Below are 16,352 nucleotides of genomic sequence, written 5' to 3'. Positions count from 1 at the left end.
TCAATATTGGGAAAATATTATTAATGATAATAATAACAAATATTATTAATGATAAATAATTTTTTATATATATTTACGGTAGTAAATTTACAAAAAATCTTCATAGAACATGATCTTTACTTAATATCCTAATGATTTTTGGCATAAAAATAGACAAATTTGACCCATACAATGTATTGTTGGCTATTGCTACAAATGAAGAGTTTGGTTCAAAAACAAAATTAAATTTTTATTTTTTATTGCATTCTGCAGAGAAAGAGGACTGGCGTTTATCCCGTTTTGAGAAAAAAATAGAGAAAAGCTTACAGAATAACATGGCAGATATCGGATTTTGCGTAAAATAAAGAATTTACTTTTTAATACTGACCAGATACGATACTGATTTTGGCGGTAACATTTTTTTTAAATGGCGTTTATCGCGTTTTGGAACCAAACTCTTCAAATGTTCCCATGCGACTTTTAGGATTAGTCCATTTTCTTAAAAAAATCATCCAGATAATTTACTCACCACCATGTCATCCAAAATGTTGATGTTTTTCTTTGTTCAGTCGAGAAGAAATTATGTTTTTGAGGAAAACATTCCAGGATTTTTCTCATTTTAATGGACCCCAACACTTAACAGTTTAAATGCAGTTTAAAATTGCAGTTTCAAGGGTCTTATCTAGCGGAACGATTGTGATTTTTGACAAGAAAAATAAAAAAATATGCACTTTTAAACCACAACTTCTCGTCTATATCTGGTCATGTGACGCGCCAGCGCGACCTCACGTAATATGTCATCACGTCAAGAGGTCACAGAGGATGTATGCGAAACTACGCCCCAGTGTTTACAAGTGTGGAGAAAGAGGACCGTTCCGACGTTGTTGTATGTCGAATGATACTAATTAATGTCTTTGTGTCAGTTTATTGTTTAAAATGGTCCGCAAATGTGTGTTTCAGATATGTAACACGTGACCTTTCCACGGCATTACGCAATTACGTTAGGTCCCGCTGGCGCGTCACAGGACCGAAGATAGACGAGAAGCTGTGGTTTAAAAGTGCATTTTTTTTTTTGTCAAAAATGACAATCGTTTCGCTAGATAAGACCCTTATGCCTCGTTTGGGATCGTTTAGAGTCCTTTGAAACTCCGTTAAAACTGCAATTTTAAACTGCATTAAAACTGTTAAGTGTGTTGGGGTCCATTAAAGTCCATTAAAATGAGAAAAATCTGGAATGTTTTCTTCAAAAAACATAATTTCTTCTCGACTGAACAAAAAAAGACATCAACATTTTGGATGACATGGTGGTGAGTAAATGATCTGGATTTTTTTAAAGAAAATTGACTAATCTTTTAAGATTGCTTTTGTGGTCCAAGGTCACATGTGTTACTGCATGGCTTCAAAAAATTTAAATATGAGTCATATGGACTATTTTAACTTCACTTCTGTGGTATTTTATGTACTTTTTTGGAAACCCCTGGCCACCATCTAATTTTATATTCAGCATCCTTTAAAATGTCTGTTAGTGCCCTATTGAAAGTAAGAAACCCTTACGAGTTCGCAACGCCAAGAGGGTGAATAAACGTTGACAGAATTTTCATTTTGGGTGAACTATCCCATTAACCCTTCCTTATAAATATGCTCCCCAAAGCAAACAATGGTTCAGCGACATGTGCTCTTCAAATTCTGGGGCAGCGGATCTCTGACCTAGAGGAGGGTCTGAGTTCAAGCCTGCTTGGGCTAAAGGTTATGAAGTCATTTGTCTCGAATTGCTGTTGAACCCCCTGAAAGAAGAGAGCATTTGAGGGAGGGCGAAAGAGAAAGAGGGACATCTGGAGGAGGAGGAGGAGGGAGGACAGAATGGCCTGAGGACGGGAGCAGGCAGGAGGAGGAGAAAAGGCAGCTTGGAGTTGGGTCTTTCTTGTCTGGATGAAGAAAGGATCTGGCACCGAGACTAATGAAGAGAAGAGGGAGGGAGAGACAGACAGGGTGGTGTGCAGGAGATGTGCCAGGGTTTGGAGAAAGCCGCACATGAGCGCTACAGATGTGTTCGAACCCCCTGGAGCAAAATAATGACATAATCACCGGTGGTGTCACTGAGCAGACTGCACACAAGGTGACATGGGACAACACGAAAAGAGGGCTGAAAACGCAGGAGCCTGTGCAGTGATGTTCATGTAGCTTGATTGGTAGAGTGTCACGTTACGATTGCAAAGGTTGTGGGTTCGATTCCCAGATAATGACGTGTATACTTCCAATGCACTGTGTACAACATCAAAGTTTGATATCAATCAATATTAAAGATATTAAGGTTACATTTTCAATAAACACTTTACATTATGTAGGATGATTCACAAATGTAGAACTTTCCATCAAAAGCTTTAGCTACAGTATAAAGACCCATTGGCACCTGTAGTTCGTCCCACAACGGGAACTTATCTTCAGGAGGAAGGAGTTGTACAGGCCCTTATAAAACTACTTAAAGGCCTGTTTATGTTCTGTCACAGGTCCCTTCATGACAACAGAATTCCAGCCCATGGCAGCCAGCACTTAACGCTGAGAGGCAATTAAAGGAAGTGGATATTCAGCGCCACAATGTCACACTTTAGGGCAGGAAGCATGTGACACTTGTCGGTGAGACATGGTCAAGTTCATCCAGTGTACTTGGTCCGAAAATACCCATTAGATGCTATTTTCCTACAAGGTGTTCTTGAGTAGGCTGATATGAAGTCAAGAAATCCTCGCGGAAAGCGATAAAAGCTCTTCCATGTAAATCTGTGTCATTTACTTAAAGGGATAGTTCACCCAAAAATGAAAATAATGTCATTAATGACTCATCACCCTCATGTCATTCCAAACTCGTAAGACCTCCGTTCATCTTCGGAACACAGTTTAAGATGTTTTATATTTAGTTTGAGAGCTTGTTGACCCTTCATTGAAAATCTATGCACGGTATACTGTCCATGTCCAGAAAGGTAATAAAAACATCATTAAAGTAGTCCATGTGACATCAGTGGGTCAGTTAGAATGTGTTGAAGCATCGAAAATACATTTTGGTCCAAAAATAACAAAAATATGACTTTATTCAGCATTGTCTTCTCTTCCTCGTCTGTTGTGAACCGCGTGCACGAGGCTAAAGTTATGTGACTGCAGTGACGCGTTATCCTCAGACATTACAGCGTGCGTCTCCCTCAGATTGTAAACGAAGCCCGGGCGCACAAAAAAAAACAGCTGGGGCGCACCAGATAACACGTCATCCGCGTCACTGCAGTCACGTGACTTCAATGCACGCGGTTATCAACAGACGCGGAAGAGAAGACAATGCCGAATAAAGTCGTAAAAATGTATTTTTGATGCTTCAACACATTCTAACTGACCCACAGATGTCACATGGACTACTTTAATGATGTTTTTATTACCTTTTGGACATGGACAGTAGACTGTACGTAGATTTTCAATGAAGGGTCAACAAGCTCTTTGACTAAATCTAAAACAGCTTAAATTGTGTTCCGAAGATGAATGGAGGTCTTACGAGTTTGGAACGACATGAGGGTCATTAATGAGATTATTTTAATTTTTGGGTGAACTATCGCTTTAACTGTGACTGGCTATCAAAACAGTCAGTTTTGAAACTTCCTGAGGAATCTCAATGGTCCAAAATAAGAACTAATTTGAACACATTGCTTATCAAAGGTCTCATATTGCATCATGGGTATTAGGGTACGTTTGATTTAGATGTATATTTTTCTTTCGCACTACCATCTCTTTGTGTAGTAGTTTCCTTGGCTGGTACTAAAGAGACTGCAGGGCTTGGAAATCCCATTGTGACCAGTGGGGTAGGTCAGACAACTTAGTGACCATTAATAAGTCATTTTGCCAGGATGAAACAGAAACGCCTGAAAGCATTACACAGACTTATCTAATATCTGTGTCTTTCTCTCTGAGTAATATGGGATATAGTGTGCCTACAGCAGTTTGGCATTGAGTCCCTCTTAACTGCCATCACCAGATATTTAGGCTAAAAAAACTGGTACGATAAAACAAATCTATATATAAGTGTACATTTTTTGGCATCTTTATTATGAAATAATTCACAATATACAAAAGTGGCCAAAATGATGTCCAACTGAATTTATTTAAACTTATTTTAATGCATTTTTTTGTTTATTTTGAATAAAACTTTATCTGATTGACTATGGTTTGTCTTTTTGCTAAATTATTTAGGCCATTTAAAAGTTCTTAAAAGTTTAATGTTTTATTTGTACCATACACCTTATATATATTTTATTGGTTTAATCTAACCAGAGTGGGCATTAAAAACAAATATTGTATAAATTTCCCCCCACACATATTTTTTTTGCTATTTTAGTAAAAATTTGTCTCTTTTAATGCAAATTTAATGCAAAATGATGATTATACGATCCCTTGCGAAGTACAGTCAAGGCCATTAAATGTAATGTATTGTAGTGTAGAGTTCTCCAGGTCACCTCCACTAATGATTAACCGACTCGCCGAGGAAGTTCAGTTCCCACAAGAGCAGCATGAGAAGAAATCACACAGACCTTGCATGTGATCACATCAACAGAGATATGGGAATAAAGCCACAGATAACAAGAAACACTTATTTCCTTAAGCGGCAGGTATCGGCAAGACTGCTATTTCTAACAGGATTAATGTAAAGAAAACAGCATCTGCCAGTCCAGTTTAAAGTTATTAGCCAAACGGGCATCACAGTTCATTCAATAAAGACCTAAAAAGTACGAAAGCTTATTCTGTCAGCAGGCGCAATGGGAACAGAAGCCAAGTGTCGTCCCATAACCAGATTACCGGAGCTCCTCTGACGTGAAGCACGGTAATAACTGAGCTAATATGACGGGAGTTTGTTTTCATAGCGCTCTATTAGGAACAGTTCAGTGTGACAGCGAGCGCGGAGCGTGGCATTTATAGCAAAACTGGAGTGAAGAAAGAGGAAACGTATTATAGTGTACTTTCACTCTCCAATGATGAATTGATTCAACGAGGACATTAGCCTGTTAACATTCACAGCACAGTATTGTTAAATACTACTATTAATAGTATACAGTGTTTTTAGATCATTTCATTGTTAGGCTTCTAAATGCCATGTCGTTTTAAACTGTTGTCATTGTAAGTGTCAGTCCATCAGACAGTATGATCTAATGAGAGAGAGGAAGATGATCGTGACCCAAGAGCCCTTGAAGACAATAGTCTGCATCATCTGACCACATGACTCTTGATATCACATGACGGGCTCAGGGTGCACCACAAAACACTGATTGTGAGGAGGTGCCATCCCAGCTGCATGTGAGCTTGCCATACAATGGGCACCAAGTCGGACTTTGTCTTGAGACTTTCATTCAGCATTTAGATCTTTCATTGGTGATGATGAAATACTTTTGCTCCATACAGAATGCTGCTTTTTGTCGAACGTGAACATTTATTTCAAAGGCCATGTAATTTAAGCGAAATATGATGTATTCATGTGGTTTAAGGTACACCTGTTATGCAGAAAGTTTGCAATAAATCTCTTAAATTTTAAGTTTGTAGTTTTTTAATGTATAAATGCTTAATCATATTCCAGTTTAATATGCAGATTATTTATATATCTATAAATAAGACATCTGTAATCTGTAAACTATGAAACCACCATATTTTACTATGTTTTCACCTCAACTTAGACGACTCAATACATACCTATCTTTATTCAATGCGTGCACTTAATCTTTGTACAGAGCGTTGTGACTGTGTTAGCATTTAGCCTAGCCCCATTCATTCCTAAGGATCCAAACAGGGATGAATTTAGAAGCCACCAAACAATTCCATGTTTTCCTTATTTAAAGACTGTTACATGAGGAGTTACACGTGTAAGTATGGTGGCACAAAATAAAACATGGCGATTTTTTAAGCGGATAAAAATTAGAACTATATTGTATGGCGGAAGGAGCACTTAGTTTGCAGAACTTCGACCTCGGGCGCAGTAATATTGACGGAAGTTTGAGCGAGAAGGGGAATAGTCAGGAGTGATAATGTTACTGCGCATCAAGGTCGAAGTGCTGCACACGAAATGCCATACAATAATAAGTGCTTAATTTTTTTTTATTTTGTGCCACAATACTTACTCGTGTAACTACTCATGTAATAGTCTTTAAAAAGGGAAAACATGGAAGTGTTTGGTGGCTTTTAAATTCATCCATGTTTGGATCCTAAGGAATGAATGGGGCTAGGCTAAATGCTAACAGAGTCACGACGCGCTGTACAAAGATTAAGTGCATGCATTGAATAAAGATAGGTATGTATTAATTTGTCTAAGTTAAGGTAAGAACATAGTAAAATATTCAAAATTGGTGGTGTTTTCCTTTAAAACATTACTTTGCGATGTTTTGTAGTGAATTAGTTTCCTAATTCGGTTTGGTGCGATTTGTATAGATATTTAAAGGCAGTAATGCCAATTCATGGCAATTCGTACTTATTTAACAAGGTGGTTAATTCGTATAAATGCATCTCATTCGTACTAGGGATGCATAACGATTAATCGCGATTAATCTACAGCAGAATAAACTTTTTTGTTTATATCATATATGTGTGTGAACTGTGAATAATAATTATGAATATATAAATATGCACACACGCATTTATAATTTTAAGAAAAAAAAATATTAAGTATTTATATATAATATAAATGATACATAAATATACAAATGTATATAGACGTGTAACATTTCTTAAATATATACATGCATGTCTGTGCATTTATTTATACAAAGTTATTATACACAGTTCACACACATATATGATGTAAACACTTTTATTCTGCTATAGATTAATCGCGATTTATCGTTATCCCTAATTCGTACGTATTTGTATGATTTTCTTTCGCCCCAGTGACGCTGGCTTTAGGAGCAGGATAAGGGGTGGAGTTTCATCAATGCTTTTCCTTATAATAGTATGTTGTATGCATACATTTTATTGTATGAATTCCCGTAAGAAGTCCCCTAATGCAATCCTTTTTGTTTTTGTCCAAACAAGAAACCAGCTAGTAAGGGGTTAACAAAACTGAAACTATCTCAGACTAAGCCTTTAAATGTCCACTGTTATCTGTAAGCGCGGTCCGTAGCTTTGAGTGGCGTTATAATGGGCGCGTGAGGTAAGCTGGCAGACCACAGCGCAGGTCAGTGTTGGGTCAGAGAGAGGAAGAACTGAAACCAGAGCCCGTTCCTAAGATGTGCTACTGTAGAGCGGCACAAGCGAGCGTCGCAAAGATAAACAACAGTAAACCTGCCCGCCACGGGGGAGCTGCGTGTGGACTTGGGAGGCCAGGACCTCCTGGCAGTCTTGATGGCAGCTCTCTACACGCTTATTGATAACCTTCTTTACTCGTGAGGCAGGGGAGATAATACACTCCTGGAACAAGGGTAAAGGGAGATGAATGTTAGACAATAGACGGTCGCAGTGAAGGGACCATCCGCACAGTCTTTGAACTTTTCCCTGTCTCCAAAGGACAATTAATAATGAAGGCCTTTGGGGTAGGTCACACTAGGCATGGACAAGAGCACGGATGAGAGAACGAGAGGGGAAACAAAAGGAAAGAGGAACCTGGAGAAAGGGGGGACGTGTTGGGTAGTTGATCTTTTTTGAGGGGTAGAGCGTTGGTGATCAGAGCGCCTTACGTCGCATTATGTGCTTGGTGTGCTTATAATGAAAATCCTGACCAGCCCAAAACAGCATCATGGGTCAACACACAAAAGGCATTAAAAAAATATTTCATTATATGTTATGTTCCTGAATCTTAGTTGGTAGAGCATTGCAATAGCAACGCAAAGGACTGTTGTTTTGATTCTCCGAGATAATGTATAGCTTGAATGCACTGTAAGTTGCTTTGGATAAGATTTGCATATATCTGCCAAATATGTAGCCTACATTTATTATTAAAAATTCTGTTATTCCTTTTTTAACTATAACAGTTTCTTATTAAAAAAGCAAACTAAACTAAACGAGAAAGAAATGCAAACAAACAAACAAGTCCCAAAGTTTCATTCATTCATCACGATAATAGCCACGGACACCCGATAGCCTTAAGATACCAATATGAGAACTTTTGAAGTCAAAGGAGGTCTGTCTACGTCTGCTGTGGGGATATGGCCACCAACACTTTTTCAAAAAGGCTCAGTGATCACAGAGAGCAAAGAAAAAGACGGAGAGACTAAGCCTCCTCTGTGTTCTCCTCAGCCGGTTCATGGGAGGAGGCTACAAGGACCGAAGACAAGGCAGGTCTGGGGCAAGTTAGGGGGGGCACTCAAGGGGTTTGACAGAAGAGCCTTGATCTATTTTGTGGGCGAAAGATGAGACCTTCCCAGAGCTGTCATAAAAATGTCTCCTTATCCCAGTGGAGTTTGTGGACCCCACCCTTCTTACAACTCTTCAATGGTGCCTGTGATGTGATACAGTAAGTGTGAAGACGGCTCCTGAGAACCAGATGCCACAATTACAAGGCCTGGAAACGCCACTTTGGCTAACAATGCTTAACTGTGCGGCAAGATTTAACAGGTGTTCGCTTTCTTTGTACGCTTTAATGTTAAATGCTCTGCCACTTTTAGAGATTTTAAAGGAACAGTGCAACAAAAATATGTAAAAACTATATTTACCTTAATGTTATCATAAACCTATGCTTTTATATACAGTACTGTGCAAAAGTCTTAAGCCACCATGCTACCATTAGATATGTTTTTGCAATTGTATAGTGATCATATATAATTATTTATTAGTCTCTTACAACCAGACAATACAGGAAATGTGTATGTAGTATTAAAAACAGTATTAAAGTATAAGCTAAAGTCAAGTAAATCCCCTTCCACTTGAGCAATAGCAGGAAACTGCACGATCTCTTAAACCTAAATTAAATTAAATCTTAATTTCTAATTCTAATCAAATGACTTCAGGACTTCAATCTCCTCAAAAAAGCTCAAGATGTGTTACGTGCCAAGACAGGTCACACTAAATACTGACTGATGCCTGAAGAAGACATTTAATCCTGAAAATTGTTTTGTTTTTAATTTTGTGTACATATTTCCTGTATTTTCTGTTTGTATCTTAAAGGGTTAGTCGATAAAAAAAACAGATAATTAACTCACCACCATGTCATCCAAAAGGTTGATGTCTTTCTTTGTTCAGTCGAGAAGAAATGATGTTTTTTGAGGAAAACATTCCAGGATTTTTCTCATTTTAATGGACTTTAATGGACCCCAATACTTAACAGTTTTAATGCAGTTTGAAATTGCAGTTTCAAAGGACTCTAAACGATCTCAAACGAGGCATAAGGGTCTTATCTAGCGAAACGATTTTCATTTTTGACAAGAAAAATAAAAAATATGAACAACTTCTCGTCTTCCTCCGGTCCTGTGACGCGCCAGTGCGACCTCATGTAATATGTCATCACATCAAGAGGTCATGGATGACGTATGCGAAACTACGCCCCAGTGTTTACAATTGTGGAGAAAGAGGACCGTTCCGACGTTGTTGTATGTGGAATGATACTAATTAATGTCTTTGTGTCAGTTTATTGTTTAAAATGGTCTGCAAAATGTGCGTTTCATATATGTAATACGTGACCATTCCACGGCATTACGCAATTAAGTGAAAATGGTAATCCTTTCGCTAGATAAGACCCTTATGCTTTGTTTGGGATTGTTTAGAGTCCTTTGAAGCTTCGTTGAAACTGCAATTTTAAACTGCATTAAAACTGTTACGAGTTGGGGTCCATAAAAATGAGAAAAATCCTGGAATGTTTTCCTCAAAAAACATAATTTCTTCTCGACTGAACAAAGAAAGACATTTCTTTTTTTATGGACTAATCCTTTAAAAAAAGAGTGAAAAATAAATATGGATGGACATTAAACTTTGCTAAAACAACAAAGCTGTTGATGGTGGCCTAAGACTTTTGCACAGTACTGTATGTGAGCCTGTCTGTAAAATCCAGGTTTAAATTTCATAATCTAATTATGAGATTAGGAGTATCCAAATTGATTTCACTTTTATTTCAATCTTTGCATTACTCCGTCAATATTTAAGATATCAAGGTTATATTTTCAATGTTCTTTACATTTTATGTAGAAAAAAGTAAATCACAAAAAAATGACTTTAGCTGTGTTGTCACAGGCAGGGTCGCATTTTAACTCAAGGTCATACTTGACATTATTTCCAGTTGTTTCCGCACACAAACCTATCATAACCTTTGGCTTAAGAAGTTTATTAACGTACTTTTACGTATCTTTAAAAAAAAAACATTTTGGTTCTTTTTGGAGCATGAAACTTCAGAAATCTAAAAAAAAAAAATCTAAATAAATACATCATACAGGGCGTGAAAGAACAGAATTTTCATATTTATTTCTTTAAGAAAATATTCTTCTAAAGTTCATATTAAGCTATGCCGTATAATCAAATTATGTTCCCAGACAGCGGTTAACCAGACCTGTTATGCTTGATCAAGTCTGCTTACTACATTCACTAACACCTTCATCTAAAAGATAACACTTTCCATATTGCTGGCGGCTCTAAGAGAGTGAGCATGAGGTGATCCTGTCTTTTCTGGGAATCTTTCAGGCCTTCTCAGCCTGTCTATGCAAATCCCCTCGACTGTGCTCATTTGTCGCATTGTCCGGCTAAGAAAAACCGAGCGGTAATTAGGAGAGAAATGATGGCGTATTGAGACATTGCATTGGAGGAGGAGTCGAATGAAGGATAAACAACTTGAAAGAAAACAGCAAGCTCGGTGAGTGCATTGGAGGCAATTAATGAAGCTTCTTTAATTACGGCCTCTGCTCGTTCCACCGTGAGGAATGTGACAATTATGTCATTACCAAGTTTGTAATGGGAAAGTAAACGGGGTGAGTAAACTCGAAGAGGATGAAAGACACAAGGCGGGTTGAAAGAGGGACAGAGAAAGAAACGACAAAAAGAAGGGAGAAGGAAGAACATTGACAGACTAGATTAACATCAAACGATCAGCACAACAGAGGGTATATTCATTCGGGAGGAGCTCGCAAGGTGGAACTTTGATGATGCTAAATTTGGCAGAAAGAGCGACTTGCTGAATCGGCGAGGGTTCCGATTTCATGCCTCGCAGTCTGACAGGTGGAGAAGAGAAAATTTAATACAAAAAAATAAAAACCCTCGGCGTGAAGTGTCCCTCTGCACCACGAAAGGTGAAAAAAAACACGACCTCTCTCTCTCTGCGGCAAGCACTTATTGTGGGATATTGTCACACGCTAGACGAGACACCAGCCAACCTGGTAGGAAAAAAGGGAACCGACCGGGCTGGCGTTCTTTCTAAAATTTGCATCGAAGATCGAGTTTTCCTTGCATGGAAAATGAGCATTTGGGAAAGTCTTTCAGATAGTCCTGCTTGTACACCTGTGCAGCCTTTGTGGCTCTTGATATGCAAAGCAATCTCTCCCTCGGATCTACTTCTCCACCAACAACAGTCTTATTCATGGTGCCCTGCGTTTTCTTCCACAGCCATGCAAATTTCGCATTTATGTATGAAAATAGGGATGATGATTCTAAATATGTTCCTGGTTGCAAAGGTGTGGTGCGCGCTGCTATACCTGTCATTTTAATAAACCTTGACTTTGACCTGATCTGAATGAAAGGGGGGCTTGGGAGGGAGGTTGGATTTTTGCTAATAGTCAGCTTAATGATGATGTTGTAAGGATAGCGTTTGAATGACCAGAATCCCAGTGGGCAGATATTGATAGTGAGCTGAGCGGTAAATGTGAGCTCGGCAAATTGTATTTGACAAGGACGCTTGGACCTGAAGCGCTGCTCCCTGTTTGCCTCATCAAACAGACAGATGCACGTCTGTGTTTCGGCCAAGAAAAAAGATAAATTTCTTGTTCACGTTACCCCAGGAGTGCGGGAGGCGCAGGGAGGGGGGGTTTACAGGACGAACAGCTTGCCATTCATTGTCTAATCATATAAAGAGATCATTTTGCTTTGCTCATTTTAATTTTCTGAATCCATCACGCAAAGAATATTCTCAATGATAACACGAATCTCATATACAAGCTCACTCATATATCGTACACGAATCGGACGAAGGCTCACCTCAAAATCGTTGGCCTTGTTGTAGTGCATGTTGAGAGCGCGGAAAAGCTCGCTGTCTCGGCTGACGCTCAGCTCTTCAGGACCGGTAACGCCGTCGTTGATGGACTGGCGGGCGAACTTCTCCATCTGGATGTAGTAGAACTCACGGAAGTTGCTGAACCACTTGATCAGCTGGGATGTGATGCAGCGGTTGAACTTTAAAGGAGAAAAATGGAAAAACATTTTTTTATTATACATTCAACCAAATATTTTACAGTTAGGAAAAGCCCATTTTTACATTTAGAGAAGATTTTTTAGTTTATGTGATATTCTGACCTTAAATACTTCCTTCAGTCTGCATTAAACTTAAAATGTTTCATTTTTTACCATGCGTTTTACTGAAAACTAATAAAATCAAGTGTGACTAACCTCTAATCTGGTTAGTCAGTGTCACCCTTAAACGTCAGAGCGACAGATAAGACATTTGTTTCTACAAACGTGTTTACTTCACATTGTCCTTGAGGATGATGGGTAAGCAAACACAGCCGCAGCTGAGACAAATCGGTCAGGAGTTTTTTTTTTTAAAGCAGGCTTACACGGTTGGTGCGGATATTTGATGTTGTACACGAATGCAAACAGTTCAGTGTTGAGTAGATGAAATTATAATTGTGTCAATAGCCCGTAATGCAGTGACGCAAATGTACATATCAAGTAGCCGAGTTAATTCTGATACGCCTCAGGGCTTTTTCCCACATTAATAATCAAGTCCAGTAAATGATCGAGTGAATTAAATAAAAACCAACAAGTTTGCAATACGGCCATTTTCGCCGTACTTGAATAGTTCAGTTCAGGGACGGCCTTCGTGCGCTGTTGTCGGAGCTATATTTGGAGCGCCTGATCCCGGATCAGTAAATACACAGCGTCGGTTTGCCCTGTGTACTTGCCCCATGACCTCGGCGAATGACCTATGTGACAGCCTTTGTACGCGTGTACGCTCATGTGTGTGTGTGTGAAAGCAACGGCTGCCAGGAGCGTGAATGTACAGGACAGCTGACTTGAATGTAGCCAAGTTAAAAGCTATAAATCCGACGGGATTTCTGCTGGCTGTTCTGACATGCAGCCTCCTGCCTTTTGTTGTTACGGGTGTTCATCAAGCCATCATTGCCTCTGCCTCCCCTTTCGTTCCCCTTAAAGAGCATTAATCAAAAATCAACAGTGAGCACTTATCTATCTGTGGCCATGAGAACATGCAGGCCTCTGTTTAGATGACAGCCGAGGAAAAAGTAAGGACGGAGAACAAAGATGGGGGAGGGTGCCCGTGTTTTTAAGGGTAGATTACCATGTAAAAACTTGAAAATTTAAGGTGATGTGAATTCATGGTGGGGAACCTGAAAGGGAGTTGGGAGGCAATGCAGACAGGCTTGCCCGAAAGGCCGATGGACCGGGTGCGTAATTACCGTGGCACTGATGGGGTCTGTCATAATTCACTAAAAAAATGATTAAGTCTTCATCCGAAGGCATCGGTCTTGAGAAGTTCAGACAAGTACTTAACCTCTCCAAGACGTATGCATTCTTATGCCTTCTTTCAGCCTAGCAGCAAGCAAGAAAAGACCGAAAAAAGAACAAGCAAAGAATCAAGGCTATCTGATCTCTCGCTTACCCCCGTTTCAATAGAAGTTAAACCTATTAGGATCCGCTGAACTCGAGGGGGTTCTTTTTTCCGCTTTATCTGCGGGCCGAATTGCACGGTCCAAATTTCCAGACACTGAGATAAGGACCCCCGGCCCTCTGTGACGACTTATTCCAGCCCCCCGCCACCCTCTTAATTCTTTTAGAATAAGTAACAAAACATTACAAAATGATAGCAGGCTGCTCACTGGGGAATGAAAATTGCTTTGACATGGAGATTAGGCTCTTCCATTGTCACAAGACATTGTCTCATACGAGCGGGCCTCGCAGAAGGGGCGAGGGGAGGGGGCGATTTTTTTCCTAGAATGGCTAGCGGATGACATAATGGAGAGCGCAGGAAAGTAAGTCCGCATGACATCGTTTGGCAGCGCCGTATAAAGGGAGATTTAAAAAGCATTGTTGCCCAATAGAAATACCAGAGATTCGGGGGACAATAGAGCCGCGTTGCTGGAACGTGACAACTCAGCAATTAAGGATCGTGTCATCTGCTTGTCAAACAAAAATAACCAGTCCAGCTCTATCAGCTTGCAGCCACCCCATGCACAGAACAAAACACAAAATGAAAGGAAATAATCAACTTTATTTTTCTTTTCATGTGTAAATTTTTAACTTTTAAAATACTTTGCATTCTGACAAAATGTAATAAATTGTTTACTAGTATAAAAATTAAGCCTGCAAATGTATCACGTTTGACATCATATCCACTGCTGAGTTACCCATGGGACACCTCATCCTGTTTTTCTCAATCCCCCACTAAAAACCTTACATATTCACTGAGCACGCTCAAAAGATTCATAAAACAAATCAGTCTGACGCCTCTAATGTGTCCCGGCAGCGGTTGACTCTGAACAAGGGTGTAAGTACGGGCGAGAGCGTTTCACACACTCTTGCTTACGGGCCTGTGAAAGATTATTCCTCTGGTGACAGAGATCCCTCTTTCCAAGACACGGGGGAAGACTTGACCCGTCACTCTCCACGTTTCCCATGCTAGCCATGGACAATACGGGCATTTTGGTGGGGATGCTACTTATACCCAGTTCTATACATTTTAAGTCCCCCTCCCTCGCACGGCGTGCACTTAACACTGTGAATCTGGGAAAAGTTTAGCTCTATAGAGGGAAGTAAGCTAAGTGCTTTGTAGGTTACTTGATATTTGGCTGTTAATGGTATACGGTACGCTCTCTTGTTTTAAAGGGCCGGGTGAGAAAGTCTGGGTGGTTGAAATAATTTCCCTGACCTTACCGGAGCTGTCCGATTGAAATGTATACAACTTGACCCTAACTGTGTGACTCGGTTTGACTGCTCATAATCAGTGTCGCACCATCTTCCTGCTAATGCACGCTTTAACCTTTCACCTCTCTCTTATATAGCTCAAAGGCTACTGTAACCAGAACAATAGACCACCAGGTGATGCGAATATGCCGTATCAGATTTGCAATAATTCAATTGTGAAGAAATACAGGGGACGTAAAGGATAAACAAGGTAGTTCGGCAGTAAATCACATCTCTGTGTTCTGCATGATAAAAGATAATATTAACAGTAAAAAAAACACAGAAAGAGATATTGAGGGGAGTCTAAGGTATTATGTGTTACATAAGAACACAATTGATGGGATTGTGACAGTTTCCTGTTGCTTTTCCTGTGAAAGGAGGTTGTATTAATTTCTGAATCTGTGAAGTCATAACTGGGAAATGTTCTCGTTGTTGTCGAAACTACCCGTAAGAAGCAGCTTCCTCTTCCTGAATGAGCTATTAACTATCACAGCAATCCTCATATTTATATGGGATGGTTAGTTTGATTTCATCTTAAATTCTTTTCGACTGTCTCACTATGTACAAATACCTTGAAGGGATAATTCACCCAAAAATAAAAATTCTGCCATCATTTTTTCATCCTCGTGTTTTGTATGAATGTATTTTTTCTGATGAACACACAAATATATACTGTATTTTGATAAAGGATGGTAAGCACACAGCTGATTGTGAACGTTGACTTCCATAGTAGGAAAACAAATATAATGGAATTATTGTGATAAATGATGAAGAAGATATTTTAATAAATGATGGTAAGCACACAGTTGCCGGTACTCGATGAATTCCATCGTATTTGTTTTTCCTACTATGGAAGTCAATGGTCACTATCTGTTGTGTGCTTACCATCATTTATCAAGATATCTTGTTTTGTATTGTAAAAAAAGAAATTCATACAGGTTTAGAGCAACATGAGGATGAGAAAATGATTTTTGGGTGAACTTTAACTGTTACATGAAACACACATACACTGTAAAAATAATATCACATCCACATATATTTTTGTGTTACTTTAACTTAAAAAAACTAATTGAAATTGTTTAACTTAATTTGTTTATTTATGTCAACTTATCACAAATCAAAACTTAAAAACTTGACTTGCCTAATTAAGTTTAAACATATAATTGATTTAATTTCATATGTTTAATTACTATTTATCTTTAAATTTCTAATGCTATCCTATTTAAATAAATAAATTAAAATAAATATAAATATAAATATAAATACATATATATATATATATATATATATATATATGTTATTGTTATAACAAATAT

At 38.8% G+C, this 16,352-nt stretch overlaps 1 protein-coding gene across 3 annotated transcripts in view; it reads right to left on the bottom strand.

Annotated features, from left to right (window-relative positions):
* prox1a (prospero homeobox 1a) overlaps nt 1–16,352 on the bottom strand; it is a 38,470-nt gene that overhangs the window by 12,327 nt on the left and 9,791 nt on the right. For all 3 annotated transcript variants that reach the window (XM_073812494.1, XM_065288415.2, XM_073812495.1), the window contains exon 4: nt 12,097–12,291. In XM_073812494.1, coding sequence (XP_073668595.1) covers nt 12,097–12,291 — 195 coding nt within the window. The remainder of the gene's footprint in view (nt 1–12,096; nt 12,292–16,352) is intronic.

The sequence above is a fragment of the Paramisgurnus dabryanus genome, chromosome 17 (assembly GCF_030506205.2).
Source record: "Paramisgurnus dabryanus chromosome 17, PD_genome_1.1, whole genome shotgun sequence".
Lineage (NCBI taxonomy): Eukaryota > Metazoa > Chordata > Actinopteri > Cypriniformes > Cobitidae > Paramisgurnus > Paramisgurnus dabryanus.
This window is presented reverse-complemented; position numbering and strand designations above follow the sequence as displayed.